The 18173-nt window shown below is 45.7% G+C and overlaps 1 protein-coding gene across 1 annotated transcript in view; it reads right to left on the minus strand.

Moving 5' to 3' along the window:
* Positions 1 to 18173, minus strand: part of LOC307244798 (uncharacterized protein) — a gene marked incomplete at both ends in the record, with an annotated part of 28943 nt that overhangs the window by 180 nt on the left and 10590 nt on the right. Inside the window, 24 exons of the mRNA XM_080020102.1 lie at positions 109 to 261; positions 1040 to 1158; positions 3561 to 3644; positions 3892 to 3989; positions 4310 to 4469; positions 4560 to 4701; positions 4864 to 4986; positions 5752 to 5816; positions 5966 to 6052; positions 6259 to 6309; positions 6397 to 6605; positions 7537 to 7827; positions 8040 to 8191; positions 9680 to 9881; positions 10734 to 10818; positions 12321 to 12406; positions 12534 to 12639; positions 15211 to 15361; positions 15521 to 15673; positions 15779 to 15897; positions 16125 to 16208; positions 16297 to 16394; positions 16949 to 17108; positions 17472 to 17613. Of these exons, the coding sequence (XP_079876228.1) occupies positions 109 to 261; positions 1040 to 1158; positions 3561 to 3644; positions 3892 to 3989; positions 4310 to 4469; positions 4560 to 4701; positions 4864 to 4986; positions 5752 to 5816; positions 5966 to 6052; positions 6259 to 6309; positions 6397 to 6605; positions 7537 to 7827; positions 8040 to 8191; positions 9680 to 9881; positions 10734 to 10818; positions 12321 to 12406; positions 12534 to 12639; positions 15211 to 15361; positions 15521 to 15673; positions 15779 to 15897; positions 16125 to 16208; positions 16297 to 16394; positions 16949 to 17108; positions 17472 to 17613 (3120 nt within the window). The remainder of the gene's footprint in view (positions 1 to 108; positions 262 to 1039; positions 1159 to 3560; positions 3645 to 3891; positions 3990 to 4309; positions 4470 to 4559; positions 4702 to 4863; positions 4987 to 5751; positions 5817 to 5965; positions 6053 to 6258; positions 6310 to 6396; positions 6606 to 7536; positions 7828 to 8039; positions 8192 to 9679; positions 9882 to 10733; positions 10819 to 12320; positions 12407 to 12533; positions 12640 to 15210; positions 15362 to 15520; positions 15674 to 15778; positions 15898 to 16124; positions 16209 to 16296; positions 16395 to 16948; positions 17109 to 17471; positions 17614 to 18173) is intronic.

Here is an 18173-nt window from a genome sequence, read left to right on the forward strand (position 1 = left end):
GGTATATATGTGTTTTTTTTATTATGAGACGTTTCTAATCTTCGCTCGACAACATGAACACGTATACATGCACGTCCCTCATAGTACTACTATACATATACGACTTACTTTCCCTTCCTGGCCAACACCTTCTGGGACTCTGGGTAGTGAACCAGGATGTCGAACAGATCCTTCTTCTCCAGGACGAAGAGGTTGGCAAAACCGTGAGCCTTGACGTTGGCCGTCCTCCTGTTCCCACCGTCTTTGGCCGACTGCAGGAGGCTGGAGGGGGCAGTATGTTCAAGTCGTTCAACTGGCGGTCGACCGTTATGGGTTTTTCAACTGCCGATGCCGATATTCAGAGATGGGGGGGGGGGGGGGGGGCAGCGGCCGATATACGATGCCGATATCATGTTGCTTTTTTTTTTTTTTTTTTTTTGCATCTGATAAAATACGACAATTCAACACTGATACCAAATGAGACACAAAGCTGCTGAACTTAAATCAACATTCATTTAACACTAATGTTATCGTTTGCATTGTCTCTGCGGTGCACTTATTCTAGATAAGAAAAATGTATCAACTGAATAAATGTCCACGGGTAATCCAAAAAACTAAACTTTGCAAAAAAAAAAAAGCGTATGAATGAAAGATAAATAACAAAATAAACTACGTCATATTAAAGTCTGGTCGGGAAATAGTCTCCCCTTTACAGTAGTGCAGGATTTATTATTACTTACAGTTATTCACACAAAAACATCCAGTTTTTACTAAATTAAGTCCTAGAGCAACGGAAGGCTTGTGGCTTGTTTTTTTTGGGGGGGGGGGGGTGGGTGGGTTAAGCGTGTATGGGATTCCCTGATCCGCGCTCCGCTGCGTGTGTACGCATACAAAAATAGATCTTTTTTAACACGAGTCTGCAAAAAATTGTTTTTTGTTTGTTTATCGGCCTCGTTCGCGCGGGCACCGACTGATGACGATGATCTCAAAACGGCAAATATCGGCCCGATTAAAGGGGGCCCGGCCGCGAGGAATTCCGGCCGTCGCCCCGGACCCTCACCTGATTTCCCCAAACACGCAGCCGGCCTTCAGCGTGACGAAGACGATGCTGTTGTCGGGTCCTCCCACCACCTGCACCGCTCCGCTCTTGATGATGTACATCTCTTTCCCGATATCACCCTGCGGGACGCGCACCATTGATCCGAAGGCGCATGCAAGGAATATAATGCACGTTTAAATGCGTTGAGTGAAACGCGAGCATTGTAAATATCTATCAATACAAAAGCAAACATCCATCCCGTGTTATCCTTTTAACGTCTTCCAGAGAGTCTGCCACGATTTTTGGGTGACCCTTTATTTGGGGGTAATCCAAAGTTGACACTCAACTCAGTATAAACTGACGGTTCATATCAGTTTTACGGTGGAGTCAATATCGATTGGACTTCATCGGATCCTTAACTTGTTAAAGCAGCACACGTTCATCTCATTAGGATATTATACCCCTTGAACATACATCATCTTGTAAAGTCACCGAACATGTTAACCAACTAGAGATGCACTGATTGCAATTTTCTTGACCGATTCCAATTTCCGATTTTCTTTATTTTTATTTTTTTAAGTCTGACCTACAGATTCTGATTTCCGATCTGCTGTACGTCAATGACAAATACATCCCGAGATCTGCTCACGTTCACGTGATTGGACAGCTGCACATACGGTCCACCACTGCAAGTTTCAGTCGCCACAATAGTGAGATTGCTGATTTTGACACTGTTTATTATTGTTCATTATTCAATATAGAACATGATGCGGTCACTGAGTTCCAATAAAATGAGACTGTCACCAAGTTTCAGTAGAATTCAACCTGTAACTCTCACTGAGTTTTAGTAGGACAACATATCATATACTATTCCATATAACATGGAAATGTCCTGTTCAAACTTCTAATTAAAGTCTCTTTCACTTTTAAGTGCTAATACACATTTTTTTTTATCATATCTATATGGTACTTACCATTCCACAATAAATTGCAATCATTGCAAATAAAAAAAAAAAGTAATAATAATAAATGACAGACTCTTCTCACTCTCGTTCACTGGAAATCACCGGGGATTAAACCAACGGAATCAAATGGAACGACTCATTTTGCTGAGTGACTCGTCCAGAACCGAAAGAGTCAAACTTTTCACCCCAAGCTCGTGCACCGTGAACCAGAGCAGACGCTCCGCTGCGGTGAGAGCGATGAAAACGCAGCCTGCATAACGTACGAATATTGTCAGGTGATAGATAATATCACAGATAAATAATATCAAAGATAAATAATTGATCCAAACTTCTTTGTTTACCTTGACGTTCCTCCGAGCAGCAGACATTTTCTTTCTTTCGTTTTCATTTTTAAACGTCAACTACACAACTACGTTATATCACGTTGGTATCGTGTTTGGAGTACCGGAGCATTTTCACGAGCACAGTACATGAGCACAGTACATGAGCACAGTACATGAGCACAGTACATGAGCACAGTACATGAGCACAGTACATGAGCACAGTATCTGCCGTGCTTATTCCACCGGCACGGAATCTGGAAATATATCTGACACTGATCGACCGGTGGAAACCGACCAATTCCGGTCACCGGCCGATCGATCGGTGCATCTCACGTTTTATATGTTAACGTTACGCTCACATTTTTGTGCTTGATTATGGCTCCCCCACCTCCCATTATACCACAGCTATGCAGCGTGGGTGGATAATAAAGTAGCGCTGCGCTCAGTGCGCTGCGTAGCAGTGGATGTGGAGTGAGAGGTCACAGAACCACAGGTCGCAGCATCTGGGATGTCGTTTAAATACCCAGTAAATGTATTCTTTTGTATTGATTTCCGTCATTAATTTACAATTTCTTATATATGCATAATTTTTTTGGTGTCGTTTCAGCCGGCGTTTCGTACCCGCGTATTTTGGCGGAGAATTGCGTGGTTGGTACATAAGATGCGTGCAGGTTGGCAGGTCTGCATTCTCCATATGACAAGGCAGTGAACCATCAACATGATTTTGAAGCTGTTCATTTAAGGCGGAAAGAAAAGTAACCTAGTGTTGCTTTAAGGATGGTTACGTTGAGTTTTATGGTTAAATGTGGTTATGGATAGGTTTTAGGTTAGAAATTGTTGCGCTTAAGTATAAGGTTTAGAGGTGGTCAAGTTCAAGCACAGTATGGGTTTGGTTAAGGTGACGATCAGAAGATGTGACCAGAAGATGTGAGCACAAGATGTGGTTTTTGTCTGATATCATACTTATTTGCCATACGGTTCCACGGGAGGGACCTGAATAAGCAGGTTTGGTGACAATATCGACACGGCCCTTTTATCATCGATATGTGATAATACATGGTCCCTATAGGGGGCGACGCTGCGCTGATTTCTGCACACCAGAAAAAGATGGCTTTTCTATTTTTGTCTGTCTGTCCCCGGGGCTGCACACGGATGATCCAACGTTTTGGGAAGACGTTTGGCGACAGAGAGGCTCTTTGGTAGGAAGGTTCTCGCGTCCACCACCCACACGATTGCACGCACGGGTACACTCACTTTCTTCACCACAAAGTCTCCGGGGAGATAAACGATGGACTTGAGCCTCAGCAACATATCCACCAGCATCTGCTGGTCACAGCCCTGGAAGAAGAAAGAAAATCGACTTTGATAGAAAAAGGATCAGGATACTGCGGATATTGTCAACAGTATTCATTGCATTGAAGCTATTGGATAATGAGAAAAGAAATCATTAAATATTACAGATAAATGGCCTTCAGACCAAATTTCCCCGAGATAAAAAAAAAAAAGACCTGGACAACTGGTCCGGTGGTCCTTCCGACCTCCCTTCCTTTCGTCTATCCCGACACAGTGGATTGTGGCCGGTTACCTGAAACAGGGCGATCTTCTGGAAGGTGGCCATATTGACGTCCACGGCGATGGCTGTTCTCATCACCGGAGGCATCTTATCCAGAAGCTCCGACTCGTCTGTGGTGAGCGGAGGGTTTGCACTTGTTTGCTGGCGGGCGGGCGCTTTTGCACTAAATCAACTCCATTCTGAACTACACACACGGTAGGCCGTTCGCCGGTTGGAATCACGGCTTTTAGTACTCGTTTAGACGTCAGTTTTCCCGGTCAAGACCTCCTCACATGCCTCGAGAATGTTCACATAGAATATGTCACAACCAGACACCCGAATTAAAACGTCTTTACTTGGTGGAAAGCAACAAGTTCCGTCTGTCGAATTTGAAGATCGCCAAAGACAATGAGCTTTCCGCCAGAACCACCGTGACGGCGCAGACACTCACCCAGCATGCCCTGCGCCGTCCATGTGAAGTTGTACCAGGTGCGCACGCGGTTCTGCACAAATCTCGGGATGGAGTTGGCGTTCATGTAGGCCACGCATCCGTCCATGGAGGCCCGGAAATACGTCTGACCGGTGGTGGCCGCGCTGATGACGTCCCTCATCTGACGGACAAGCAGAGACAGGCGGGAGTCCAGGAAATGCAGCGGCAAAGTGAACCCCGCGTCCTCCTCTCTTTACGCTACCGAACCCACCTGTCCGATCAAGCCGGAGAACACAAAGACTCCCACGAAGAAGTTTACCAGCTGAAAGGTGATCTCAAACACCGTCCGGGGCTCCGGGAGCCCGCCGATGTTGATCAGGCTGCGGACGGCAAAGTAGTAGCAATGCAGGTACCTGCGGGGGCAAAGAGAAGGTCTTCGCGGATTTTTTCGCGGTTAACCCCTCCGGCGGCGACCAAACCCAAATAACACACGCCGTCGGATATCACAGGCTTAGCAGGGGAAGTGATAACGTCGGCCATCCCGGTGGCCCAGCAGGGGGATGCGCTTCACGTACGCGCTTCCTTTTCCGCTGTACACCCATTTGGTCTTCCCGATGCCCTGCCACAGCGAGGCCACGTAGAACAGGCAGGCGTTGAGGTGCAGGACGAACAGCAGGTAGCCCGTGGTCCGAATCACTCTGCATCGGGAGGGGGGAAAACAAGGCAGAGAACTTTTGAGAGGGAACGCCCTCTACCCCGTCGAGGGGAACTTGCCGAGCCTCGGGGGCCCCCGCTCGGTTTTTCCACCTTTCGGTACGAGAGGAACGGGAAAATTTGGAACGCGCGCCTGGCCGAGACGCCGCCGCGTGCAGGCCGATGACCCGAGTGTGTCGAAACGAAAGGGGCCGATCGTATCTACCGCCCTTAAGTCGTCACCAGATGGAAAGGAAGGCGGAGCCGGCGCTAAAATGATCTGGTTAAAAGGCCTTCGAGGAGGCGTGGAGCTTTGGCTGAGTCGGGACGGATACCAGATTTGTTGTTGCCGGGACCGGACGAAGCGCCGCTCTAAAACGTCTTTTTGGGATAGTTTGCCGCAGCCTTGGGGGTTTTATAATTGTTATTTTTTCCACTTTTTAAGCCCCCGTCGGCTCATCCTCTTCGACTGGAAATCTCCAAAGGCGGTTTCTCTCGGCGGGTGCACGAGGGCTCTCAGGAGAAGTTTAGGAAAACCTCGTCTCCGTCTGTTGAATGTGTTGAAAACTTGGCATTTGCCTGACGCATCCGTCCCGTTTTTGTTTTTTTTTCCCTGTAGCTGCTATCGCTTACAATGTTGAATTCTGTCACGCAATATATCATTTATTTTATCATGATGTTTCACTTTGATGGTGTTTTTTGTTTTTTTTTTCGTACGAGCTGAAAATGTAAAACTAAATCTAAAGCTCGGCTACGACATTGGCTCTCACCTCCAGATGTAGGCTTTGGCCATGAGGCTCTCGAGTCGATCGCTGAACTCAAAGAAGGACTCCACCTGAAAGACGCAGACGAGATGGCGCGTGTCAGTGTTGGTTTGAGTGTTTATATTGTTTTATTTTTGTCTCTGTTGTTCAGGGCACGGTTGTGTTTTGCGACAAAAAAACAACAACAACAAAAAAAAACAAAAAAAAGGAAATCGCCTACCCTTATAATTCGGTTGAGTCTGTACATGGAGGAGTAGCCAAACCACACAACTAGAACCTCAAAGGGGAGGATACTTATCAGATCGGTCTACATGGAGGGAAATGAAACAAAACAACCCCCCTAGTTACACAACTCAACAACAACCACGACAACAATGTCCGGTAAATCTTGGAACTGCTGGGATCAGGATGATTGTACTCCACCTTGTCCTCTTATGGTGGCTTTATATATACTTTTGGCTTCACATCTCAAAATGTGTTTGTGGCACCGAGCCCGCATAATGAAACTCTCACCTTAAATCGATAAGATTCACGGTAATGCAGCTTGGTCACAGCCCTGTCTACCTGCAAGGCAAAGCGGTATTTTTGGCGTGCGACACGGGGATACAGTTCAGTTAAGTCACGTAGAGTGTGGTGCCCCGGAGGACTTACAACAATGTCCCCCGCTTTCACAAACTGCAGCCGGGGCTGCCAGATGACCATGTCGACGACCGTCACACTGTCGGCGAGAAGGTCGAATAATATCCAGTAAGGGTTGGAGGCCGCGCTGTGCCAGGGGAAGGACAGGCGCCCGGGGATGAACCAAATGTTGTAGTTAAAAGCGACGGCCACCACCGTCAGCCAGGCGAGGTATCTGTGATCTGCCCGAGCGAAGAGAACAGACACACGTGTGTGCAAAAAATAATAATAATTAAAAACAGGGACCTGATATGCAGTAGGGCCACGCTCTGCTTACGGAAGAGCTGCCATCCTTGTGGGAATGCTATCGCACGAGATGTGTAGTGAGGTCCTACGGGAGGAAAAGGCCTCCAGTGCTTTGAGGGACGGAGACGGGAACCTGCTTCACACGGTTCCCTCCAGAATTTCCTCAAAATGGTTCGAGGGGGTTGAGATCAGGGGATTTTTGGGGGAGGCCATGGTTTAGGGAAGCATTCATGAGGCGAAACTCTTCAATTTATTTTAGCTCTGCATATGGGAACATTACTATTCGGGAACATGGGGGACATCATGAGGGGACAGTGTTGGTACCATTGGGTGCCCCTGCTCTTGTAAAATGGCTTCACAGCCCTTACATGAACAGAGAGCAGCTTGAAGATGGTGGCCGGTAACTGACATGTCTCCAAATGCAAAGCCGTCACGGTGAAGGAAATAAGATCATCTGGTATGAACATGACTCATCTGAACATATTGCCTTTTTTCCCAATGCTTAGGGGTCTGGGATTTGTGCTCCTAACTCTAGGATATGAGTTTTTGGGCAATCGCTTCGCACACAAGCAGGAAGGGCGGTCTTGCCATAAATTCTCGCCGAGTGAAGCTCACCACATGTAGTTTTTGTTTTGACTGGGCCGCACAGATATGATTGTGTCTCCTTTATTTTGTCTTATTATTTTGGATATATACCATTGATTTTCTTTGTTATTGTTCAAATTTACTTTTATTTTTGCAGCTCGTTGATGCTGAGTAACATGGTTTGGTATCCGAATGGCTCCGAATCTTTTGATACTCTTGATCCATAATCGGTAGAGCCCGCGATGCTATGAATTTGATTTCCCAGCCCTCCACGCTCCCTACCTGTGAAAGGATCGATGGTGTTTCCCAGCACCGAGTCCATCTTGTCGTCGATGGGATGCATCAGTACGTCCATGGAGCTGAAGAAGAGGTGCTTGAACGTCTTGTTGGCCTCCATGGCCAGCCGGTCCTCCTCCGCCTTCTGCTCCGCCGCCAGCCGCTTCTCCTCGTCCTTCTTTTTCTTCTCCTCAGCCTTCTTGGCCATCTCCTCCGCCTTCTTTTTGTCCGCTTCCTCCTTGACTAAGCGCTCCGCCTCCTTCAGTTTGTGGTAGTCGTCCTTCTTCATAATAGGTGCTATATGGACGGGATGTAATGGAGGTCTGGTTTAAGGGTCAGCCCCACGTGGTTTGTGTGCAACTTTTTCTCACCATGCACCGAACAGAAATGTCTATTAGGACGAGGGTGTGTGTGTGTGTGTGTGTGTGTGTGTGTGTGTGTGTGTGTGTGTGTGTGTGTGTGTGTGTGTGTGTGTGTGTGTGTGTGTGTGTGTGTGTGGCCACACTCACTGACAGGTGGGCTCACTTCGGGTGAGGTTGCGTACGGGTCGATGACTTTCTCCCTGTACACGACCGTCCGCTCCTTCAGGGTGTTGATAATTTGCCGGAGCCTGTCGTCTGTGCCGCGGAAGTAGACCACGGGCGGAGGAGGCGCTTCTTCGCTGTAGATGCGGTGGGGAGGGCGGAGGGGAGGGCGGGGTCTTGTTACCGCATATTTCACCGTGCCACAAAGCAATGATCAATTATTTGCGGTGTGACCGAGGCGCAGCTCCGCCGGCTAATTTTGTAAATGTGAAGATTGTTTGAAAAAAAAAATGTTACAAATAATTTGGAAACATATGGCCCATTAAAAAAACCTATTACAAGTCTATTTAACTACTTTTTAAAACAATTTAATATATCAATCAAATATGAATATATCAGTCTTAGAATTGACCCGTGTATATATCAAAATGACTCACGTGGGGTCGCAACCCCATGATCACAGCAACCACTGTTCCTTATACATTGCAGTAAAACCTATCCCAACACAAACGACAGCACATAAAAAGGGTCTTGAAAAGGTGAAGTGCTGTGTTTTCATGGTCAACAACGCACATTCCCTGTCTTAACATTTTGTTTGACAGAGTTTACTGGAACATACCTCTCAATAAGTGCTCATGATGAGTACATTCAGGTGGAATACAGACACACGGTGTTTATATTTGGTTGGAAAATGACAAGTGGGATCCACCTCCCTGATCCCTTTTCACCCGTGTTCCATGGAGCAAAAAGGGATTTTGTCATGTCTGTAAGCTCGTTATACCTCCTTTCCCTCAATGAGCGCATGGCCCGCTATTGACAGAAATAGAACGTCCTTCAACAGTAAACCAAATGTGGTTTAAATAAAAGCAAAATTCATTCTTGAAAACAGCTATTGAGACGCCCATGAACACGATACAAGGCCTTCTTAATTCCCAAATACCACTAAGCCGATAATCTCCTTTCCAGCTAATTTGGGCGTCCCATGCTGCGTGGTGTAATAGGCCCAGAGAGGAGGACGCGAGCTGATCAAATTGGCCGTCGACCTTACACTACATATCGGTTGTCCCAATTTGTCCCGTTGTTACGTTAAGCCCCTACACACCCCACCGCTGCCTCCGCTTTCCAAGCTCAGAAACTAGCAGCAATCCTCTCCGCAACAGCCAGCTGACCAATCAGCTTGAACAGCGTCTCACTCAGAACTCAGAACTCAACTTTCATTTTAACTTTTTTTCAGAGAGACAGTGTTCTTCACTACTGCCTGTACCGATCATGTCATTGTTTTTTGTTTCATGAAAATTTCCCAGTTATATCACCTAGAGACATCATCTATTTTTAAGGCCCGCTCACCAAAACGTATGTGAATGACGAGGAAAAAAAAAAGTCACACCGGAAACCAAGGATCAATAAAAACCAGCGCACCAAGAATAAAACCCCTCCATAGGTGATGAGAACCTTTAAACTGACTAGGTCTGCAAACTACGATTGAGCAATTGAGGTTTTTCATCATCATTCGGCAACACTGTATCTCGATGTCTCTACCGTACAGACCGTATTCATACTTGAAGAATTTAAAACGTTGCGTTTAGGCCGCCAGTCATTATGTTGTGGATGTGGTTTATTCATACCCTTCAGCTCCCTCTGCGTTTGCAGGGGCAGCACCTCCAGCAGCAGCAGGGGCAGCGGCAGGGGCAGGGGTAGCACCTCCGGTAGGGGCTGGAGCAGGGGCAGCACCTCCGGTAGGGGCTGGAGCAGGGGCAGCACCTCCAGCAGGGGCTGGGGCAGGGGCTGGAGCAGCTGCAGGGGCAGGAGCTGGGGCAGTTGCTGGCGCTGGTGAGGTAAGTACCGGAGGTAAGTTAAGGTTAGTTTCATTTAGGGGGATTTAAATGTATATTTAATACAACACAGACAATTCATTCTATTATATAATTATAGAACCCAGGATCGCGATGAACTTGACTTTGGGTGTCGGGACAGGAGCTGGCTCTACAAACCAGTGGCTAGTCAAGCCGTTGGTCAATCTAGCACAATTTCTTTCTTAACACACAGGTAGATCAAAGTCGGTAGGAGTGCATAGGCGATGGCATAGGCTTAGTGCATCCGTCAAGTTAAGTCGATTGTACCATTCGGGGAAACCAAAACATTCTACGACTGCTGAGTGATTGTGTTTCCGTGATCGACTGATTTGTTTTGCGTGATGAGTTTATTCCCGATTGGCTTTGAATGGAGTGTTGCTGCTGATTTGTTAGATATGTTTGACAATTCATCCTCGTCGCTCATCCTCCTCGTCATGAGGAAAACATTGAAAGGCTCCGCCACTTGTAAACAGAGGCTTTGGCGAGCGATCTAATTTAACAACACCTCTTTTGCTATTGGTAACCAGTAGATCGTCATAGATATTGTGTTGATGTGGCGAGCTACGGTCTTAACCAACCTTGGAATGCACTCAACTCACGTCATCACAGGGTAATAACATCTTGAAGGATCATCGAAAAACAAGAAAGGTAGATGTATTATTCATTTCCAATTAAAGTCCGTAATAGTGGCTCAGGCCTTTACTTCCATGACCAACGTTAAATCATTTGCACAGGGAAATTATTAGGGGATGGGCCAAAGCCCTCCTAGGAAACAACCCGCTCACATACAGTTCTAAAACACCTGTTAACTGGATTTATCACTTGCCTGGTTTGGCCTCCTCCTTCTTTTCATCCTCTTTCTTGGGCTCCTCTTTTGTCTCTTCATCTTTCTTCTCAGGGGGATTTTCCTCCTGTGAACGCGCAACAATTAAACACCAGCCCCGTCTATACAAGTCGCATTAGGCGAACACAACGGCATCATTTTGATAAAATAGATAAGAATAATTCCATGAAAGGAGTGCCATTTGGGGGTCCAAGTCTATAAAAACACAATAGTCTGCCAAGCTAAAAAACTATTCATTTCAAATTCATTATTAACATCCCATATGAGAAAATGTTATTTAAAGTGAATAATCTAGACGACTGTTAATTTTTATGCCCGTACATAGTGTCATGGAAGTTGCATCACAAATATTGCAGAATAAAAGATGTATTTACTACCATCACAATTTCGCTATTTTCAGATTCCCCATCTACACAGCACAGAATAAAATATAAAAGCATTATTTTGAATGTTTTGATGATCATTTATTTGCGTCACTCAGTTTTGCTCTCCTCCCATCACAGCAACTTATTTTACCTCCAAGACTAATGAACTGTTGTTTTAAGTGACATCATAAAGAGAAAGGCGACCTCATTTAAGCCCTCAGAGGAGCTCAGTTCAAAACCTGTTAAATGATGTTATCTATTACCAATAATAATTTGATGTTTAATGTTGGATTCTTTGTAAATAGAAATTCCGAAAATAGAAATAGCAAGCATCTCATAGAATGACTCAAAACGGTAACATTTGAGCTTTGATCAATATTGTCCAAAGATTTCAAGTGAAAGAGTTGTTCCTGGAGGTTTAACAGGCTTCATTACAGGACATCACGCAGCTCTGAGTCTGGTGTCTACAGCAGTGCCAAGCTGCTTGCGAGGCTTTGACTGATCTCACAGAGTGGCCGCGGCTTAATTCTGTCCAGGAAGCTGTACAGGGATAAACAGCAAACAAAAAAAATACCCTTTGTATTTGTATTTGGTTGAATAATACTTTGGTTAATAGGCTTCAATTGAAAATCCTCGGGGTAATTCATCGCACAGTATATAACAGTCTATACAGTTTAGGAGAAGTAATTCACTTGCTGATAGATATTCTCTCAGCTTGTAACTTATAATTTCATTTCGAAAATTGGTGAAACTATCTCTGCTTACACTACACAAGCGGCCTACATTTACATATACCCATTTTGCAGACGCTTTTGAAGCGACTTACATAAATGGAGAGAAACAATCAAGCATGCGTCGACCATCGGTTCAACCTCAAATTTAATTGCCTGAGCAGTTTCAGTGCCTGTTACTAAATTTAACCAGATACCAGATTTTTTTATTTTTATTAATGTTAGTGCAATATGATAAGTACGCATATGTTTTTAGTGCATCATGTCTCTTCAACAACTCAAAACGAATCGAGTCAAGATCAACAATAACAGGAATTGTTATTCATAGCTAAGATCCGATCAGATATTGAGGTTTTTCTTGAAGGTTTTGAGAGTGTCTGCAAAACCATTGGAACAGCGCGCTTGAGAGGAGTCTGGACTGAGAACTCATTCCACGCAGCGGAGGCACCACCAGCCACCGCTCATTTGCAGACCTCAGAGAGCGGGTTGGGACATATGGCCCCATGCGTGAGGCAATGCGTGCGGGTGCAGAGCCAGCGAGTGCCCCCGATGCGGGCGGCTACAGGGAGCCAGTGAAGAGAGATGAAGAGAGGCGTGACGTGCACGCTTTTGGCAGGTTGAAAACCAGGCGCGCGGCTGCAAAATCTGAATTCTGCCGGAAAAGGTCATTACTGACAATGTCTTACCTTCGGTGATGGAGCCGGAGCCGGAGCAGCAGGAGCAGCAGCAGGGGGTGGGGCGGTCGGTGTTGGTGTAGGGGATCGGGGGAGCTCCGGTCCCTTGAGGAGATTCCTGAACGCGTTAAACATGTCCTGGTGTGACGGTGGACAAGGGCGAACCGGCCGGCGCGTCCGCTCACAGCCGACTCTCTGTCAAGATGTCCGTCTCTGGTGTGACTCCAGAGGCGCCCAGAGTGGCAAGGCTGAGACAATTAAATCCCTGGTGCAATTAATTCCTCGCGGTCACTGCCTTCGTTCTTTGGCTGAACACGAGATCACCCGACGTGACCTCTTCACTGCTTGCCAGGAAGTGGAATTGCCCTTTTGACTTGATGGTAGGATGGAATTTAACATAGAATCAAACATGGGGCTCATTAATTTACTCGTTCTGAATTTGTTGACATATTTGAATAGTTGATTAGCACAAGTGATGTGCAATTATTTCCTTATTTGGTGATTTAACTGTGGTTGACTCGACTGCGCTTCAACTCAAAGGGTAAAAGTAGCTGGGTGGAAGGGTGGGCGGGTAAACACTTCCAGATAAAAAGAAAGAAAGACTAAACTCAACCCGTTTCCGTCCCCTCTGGCCACAGAACTCTCAACTCACAACTCACCATTTGGTTTAATTAAATCCTCACTATGTCTCGGTCCGGCTAAGGGGATTAGGCTGCACATCTCCCTTCTCTAGCTGGCTTTCCAAATCCCACTGTACCGACGCGATCCTGACACGGAAGGGCGGTGGGCAGAGATAAATAAAGAAAATGCGGTCTCCCGAGGTGGCAGTTAGGTCCAGGATTGATTGATTAACGTGAAGTCAATAACAAAAATACGCAAATGAGCACGAACAGAAGACATGCTGTTACACTGCGTGATATGCGTCGCGATATCGCTCACCAAGTCCTGCTAAAATGCTGGACGATATCCTTCATCAGGAATTGGTATCAATGTGGAATTGAGTAATTAAATGGCCATTTCACAATTAAAGATGTGATTTGGTGCAGAGGGCTCTTGTGTCTTGTGGAAAAAGATGAAAGAAAGTAAAGGATTAAAACTCTGGGTCTTCATTGGAAGACTCAACTATACTTAAAGGGGACCTATTGTGCAAAACTCACCTTTTCAGTGCTTGTGCACAATGCAGGTGGGCCTCTGATGGGAAACCCAGCGACAATTCAGTCAGTTTTTTTGCGAGCGTTCTCATTCAGAAGACGTGTGGCGAAACGAGCCGTTCAGATTTTGTGTCTCGGCGCTACGTAGCATTGGGACACATTAGAATTAGAACCGCCCTCCATCTGAGTAACTCAATAGGCTAATCTTTTAAAAGACAGAGGACTTAATACCAACTGTCTGTGAAGAAACTGCAGACGATGGAAATGTAAGTATTTGTATATAATTCTGCTGTGTGTTTCTTTCTTGAAAAAAACAAAAAACTCCACTGTGCATTTCTCCAAAGAAAACCAATAAAAATAGTGTTTTTATTGTAGATGTATTTATTCATTTTATCTAAACAATTTTTATTTTTATTTTAGCCGAGAGTCCCGGTGCGTCCGTGCCTCCTACAAGGTTGGAGCACGGCAATGAAGGTCAGAACTAACATTGAAATACGTCCTTTTCGATCTAATATGAGTGAACATTCAGGAACTGGATTGCTTTTTTCTCGCCTCAAATTTCTTCAGAAACAGATTTTTGTGGACTGATAAGGTGAAATCAGTGAAAGTTATGGAGTGAATACAACGAAACCCAATAGCCATGCTCAAATGCCATTGGCTCACAGAACCCGAAACTTGTGCTCAAACCCCATTGGCACACAGAACTTGGGAGGGTGGCTCCTCCAACAAAAAACACCCCGTTCAGCTAAATCTTCAACAGACATGTTTTGGGGACCTCTGAGACCTATATTAACATGTACAAAAATTAGCATAATAGGTCAACTTTAAAATCGAACTCTCGCCAATACAGTAATACTATTATCCAATCAATGGAATTAAGAGACAGAACAAGTAACTGTACACACCCTCACACTCTCTCAGAAATAAAACTCCACTGTAGTCTCATTATCCCCAAAGTTTTACAATAGGAATTAATGAGGGAGTCGATAAATGGCAAAATGGCATCAGAATCAATAAAATGATGATACCAAACCCGAGTAGGCACTGATTTTAACAACTAATTTGCATAAGCAAAAAAAGTATGGCTAAAACAGACGGATGAAACATAAATGTAGCGCCTTCTTCAAGGTGTGGCAGGAGTTTGAGTAGAATTTGTTATTCTCATAGATTCAAATACTAATTTGTGATTTCCGATATTTCCTTGGCATCTTAAAGACAGATATATAAATATGGTCCAAATATATATATTTTTTCATCTACTATTTGACTGAACCATCCCACCATAAAGCAATGTTTAGTAATAACTCTTAAATATGCAAAACATGTTATTGGGAGGTTCAAATACACTGTACATTAACCTCATCATAATATTTATGTATATACAATATAGAGAAACGAAAAAATAAACAAGGTTGTCGGTCGTCTCATTATTGACCAGCAGCTTTCTGGGGAAGAAAAGAAAAAGCAGAGAGACCTTCAATACGACTGCAAACACAATCGCATATTACAGGTAGCCGCCAAAAAAGCTGAATAATTACCTTGAGTTTTTCCATGAACGTTCTGTTGATCGACCCGCCCACGGCGCGCAGCAGTTTGGGAGTGGGCGACTTGGGTCCGAACAGCGTCAGTCCTTTCTTCTTCTCTGCGTCGGTCTTAGCCGCCGCCGGACCCTTGGCCTTCATTAGTTTCCTTGCGCATCAAACGAGAAGAGAGTGAATGTTTATCTTCACCGGGTTCATCAAACAGGGAGACGCGGCGACGTTAGAAAACAATCCCAGAGGAAATGAAGAGCCGGTCTTTTAATGGAGGTGAGCTGTAACTATTAGGGCACGCGCCTCCCGCGCTCACCTGCCCTTCCTGGCCAACACCTTCTGGGACTCTGGGTAGTGAACCAGGATGTCGAACAGATCCTTCTTCTCCAGGACGAAGAGGTTGGCGAACCCGTAAGCCTTGACGTTGGCCGTCCTCCTGTTCCCGCCGTCTTTAGAAGACTGCAGAAGACTTTGAGACAAAAAAAACCCAAAGATCTCGTTGTTTGAATTGACTCGTTGCGCGTGCCGAGACGCCATCGTCACCTCTACCCGACCGACCCGCGCCCCACCTCACCTGATTTCCCCGAACACGCAGCCGGCCTTCAGCGTGACGAAGACGATGCTGTTGTCGGGTCCTCCCACCACCTGCACCGCTCCGCTCTTGATGATGTACATCTCTTTACCGATATCACCCTGCGGGACGCGCCAGTGACTCATATGTTAACTATCAAGTTTGATGATTAACACTCAGGGTGACCACCCGAAGCCGAACTTGCAGGAACCAGAGCGCGGCACGTTATACACACCATGCACATAAAAATATTGAAAATATTGAAACGTCAGAATTCCTCTCGTGAAATCCACGTCGCGTATACGGAATTCACGCTGAGCCACAATCAATAATAAATCCGTTTGATTACCTTCTTCACGACAAAGTCTCCGGGCAGATAGACGATGGATTTGAGCCTCAGCAACATGTCCACCAGCATCTGCTGATCACAGCCCTACGGGAACAGCACCCAGGAGTCACTTCCCGTCCGCCACATCACACACGTGTTGCATTGCGTGTTTGCGTCTGTAACAGGCGGGCACCTTGAAAAGTTCGATCTTCTGGAAGGTGGTCAGATTGATGTCCACGGCGATGGCTGTCCTCATCACCAGAGGCATCTTGTCCAGCAGCTCAGACTCGTCTGGCGGCGTCGAGGTGAAACGCAAAGGCATAACGTAGAACCACAAATAACTATCGTTTAGGATGACAGCGTTTTTTAGTTTTTTTTCCACCTCTCTCCATCACCTTTTCCAAGCGACCCAAGTCTTAAGGACAAACTTGTGACTAAAACGCAAGTTGGGACGGACAACTCTTGTCGAAATGAATTTGTTCTATTATAAGTACATACAGGGTTTGAGTTTGGTAACTGGGTCGATTAGGATTAGAAGATTAAAATAGCACACAAAAGAAAATAGGTAGATGACTATGTAGATATCTTTTGGCGAGTCAATGGAGTTCTTCAAATGTTCCAGTCGTGTTATGCTGTCCTCTTGGAGACATTCAAATCTCCCTGTATCCACCGTAAATGACCAAACACATCTTTTCAAACCTGAGTGTTTTCCTCTCGCTGAGACAAACCGAGGACCTCTTCAAATCACCAGTGCCCTTTCAGCGATGGCGGGAGAGATTTTATAGTTTAACTATATTAAACCAGGGGGTGAAAAGGCCTCCGGAGGCGGATTTGTCCACACTGACCTAGCATGCCCTGGGCGTCCCAGGTGTACGTGTACCAGGTGCGGACCCGGTTTTGCACCATGGAAGGGATGTGGTTGTTCACCATGTAGGCCACGGTGCTGTCCATGGAGGAGCGGAAGTAGGTCTGGCCCAGCGTGGCCGCGCCGATGACGTCTCTCATCTGACCCAAGGCAGAGAAGAGAGAACATGGGCTTTAAAAGTGCTGCTACAACGCAAAGCAGACCACCGCTGTACTTCGAGTCAGTCAAAAAGTCCATGTCGTTTTTTTCCACAATTAATAAAAAAAAACCAAAACTTAAGAAACAAACAAAAATTGTACGATACCAGGGTCTAGATATCCACTCACAACAGTCTTTGGCTACTTCACTACATCAGAAGAGAGGGATGGGGTGGTAAGGGAACGGTGCTCCGGTACAACCTATCGGAACGTTATCGGAGTTCTCGAGGGGTGGGGGGCGGGCTCGGGAGGCTAAGGTCTCTGGCTTGTTTTTTTTTTCCTCCTTCGCTACGGTCTTTGTTTTACCTGTCCAATCAAACTGGAGAACACAAAGACGCCAGTGAAAAAGTTAGTCATCTGAAAGGCGATCTCAAACACCGTGTGCGGCTCGCTAAGACCCCCGATGTTGATCAGACTGCGCACGGCGAAGTAGTAGCAACGCAAGTACCTGCGGAGAGGGCGGGGGTATTAGAAGGGCGATGGGAAACTACACCGCAAACTACACTAAGACATAGCATGTGCGGGTCATAGAAGAAAGTACTTTATCTAAAATAAGATAGTAGGGTAATACTAAGATAGAATGAGAATAATAGAATAAACGGAAAACGTGTGTCCACGGTTGGTGTTGGACCTTCCCAAAAAGAAGCAGGTTTCAAGAAAGTCCCAAGGAAAATATGTGAATTTCACAAAAGTTTTGCAAGAATTCTTCAAGAAGATAAATAACTGTATCATCATCATAATTGTTTTCATTAAGAATATGCAAAACAATATTTTCTAATAGCCAACTAGTTTGCGGGCATTCCAAATAACATATTGACGAGAAGGGATGCGAGATAAAAAAAACAATCGTAGATTAATTGATGAAATAAGAGCTAACGACGTCACCGGGGGCTGGCGCACCTCCGAGATTTGCTGACTCGGCGCGAAGGGGCGTTTCTCCTCATTTAATTTGAAAATGGAAACGGAAGTTCGAGGCAAGACTCTCGGAGCTGGTCTGCGCAGACAAGA

Source organism: Zeus faber (genome assembly GCF_960531495.2).
Source record: "Zeus faber genome assembly, chromosome: 19".
NCBI classification, from domain to species: domain Eukaryota; kingdom Metazoa; phylum Chordata; class Actinopteri; order Zeiformes; family Zeidae; genus Zeus; species Zeus faber.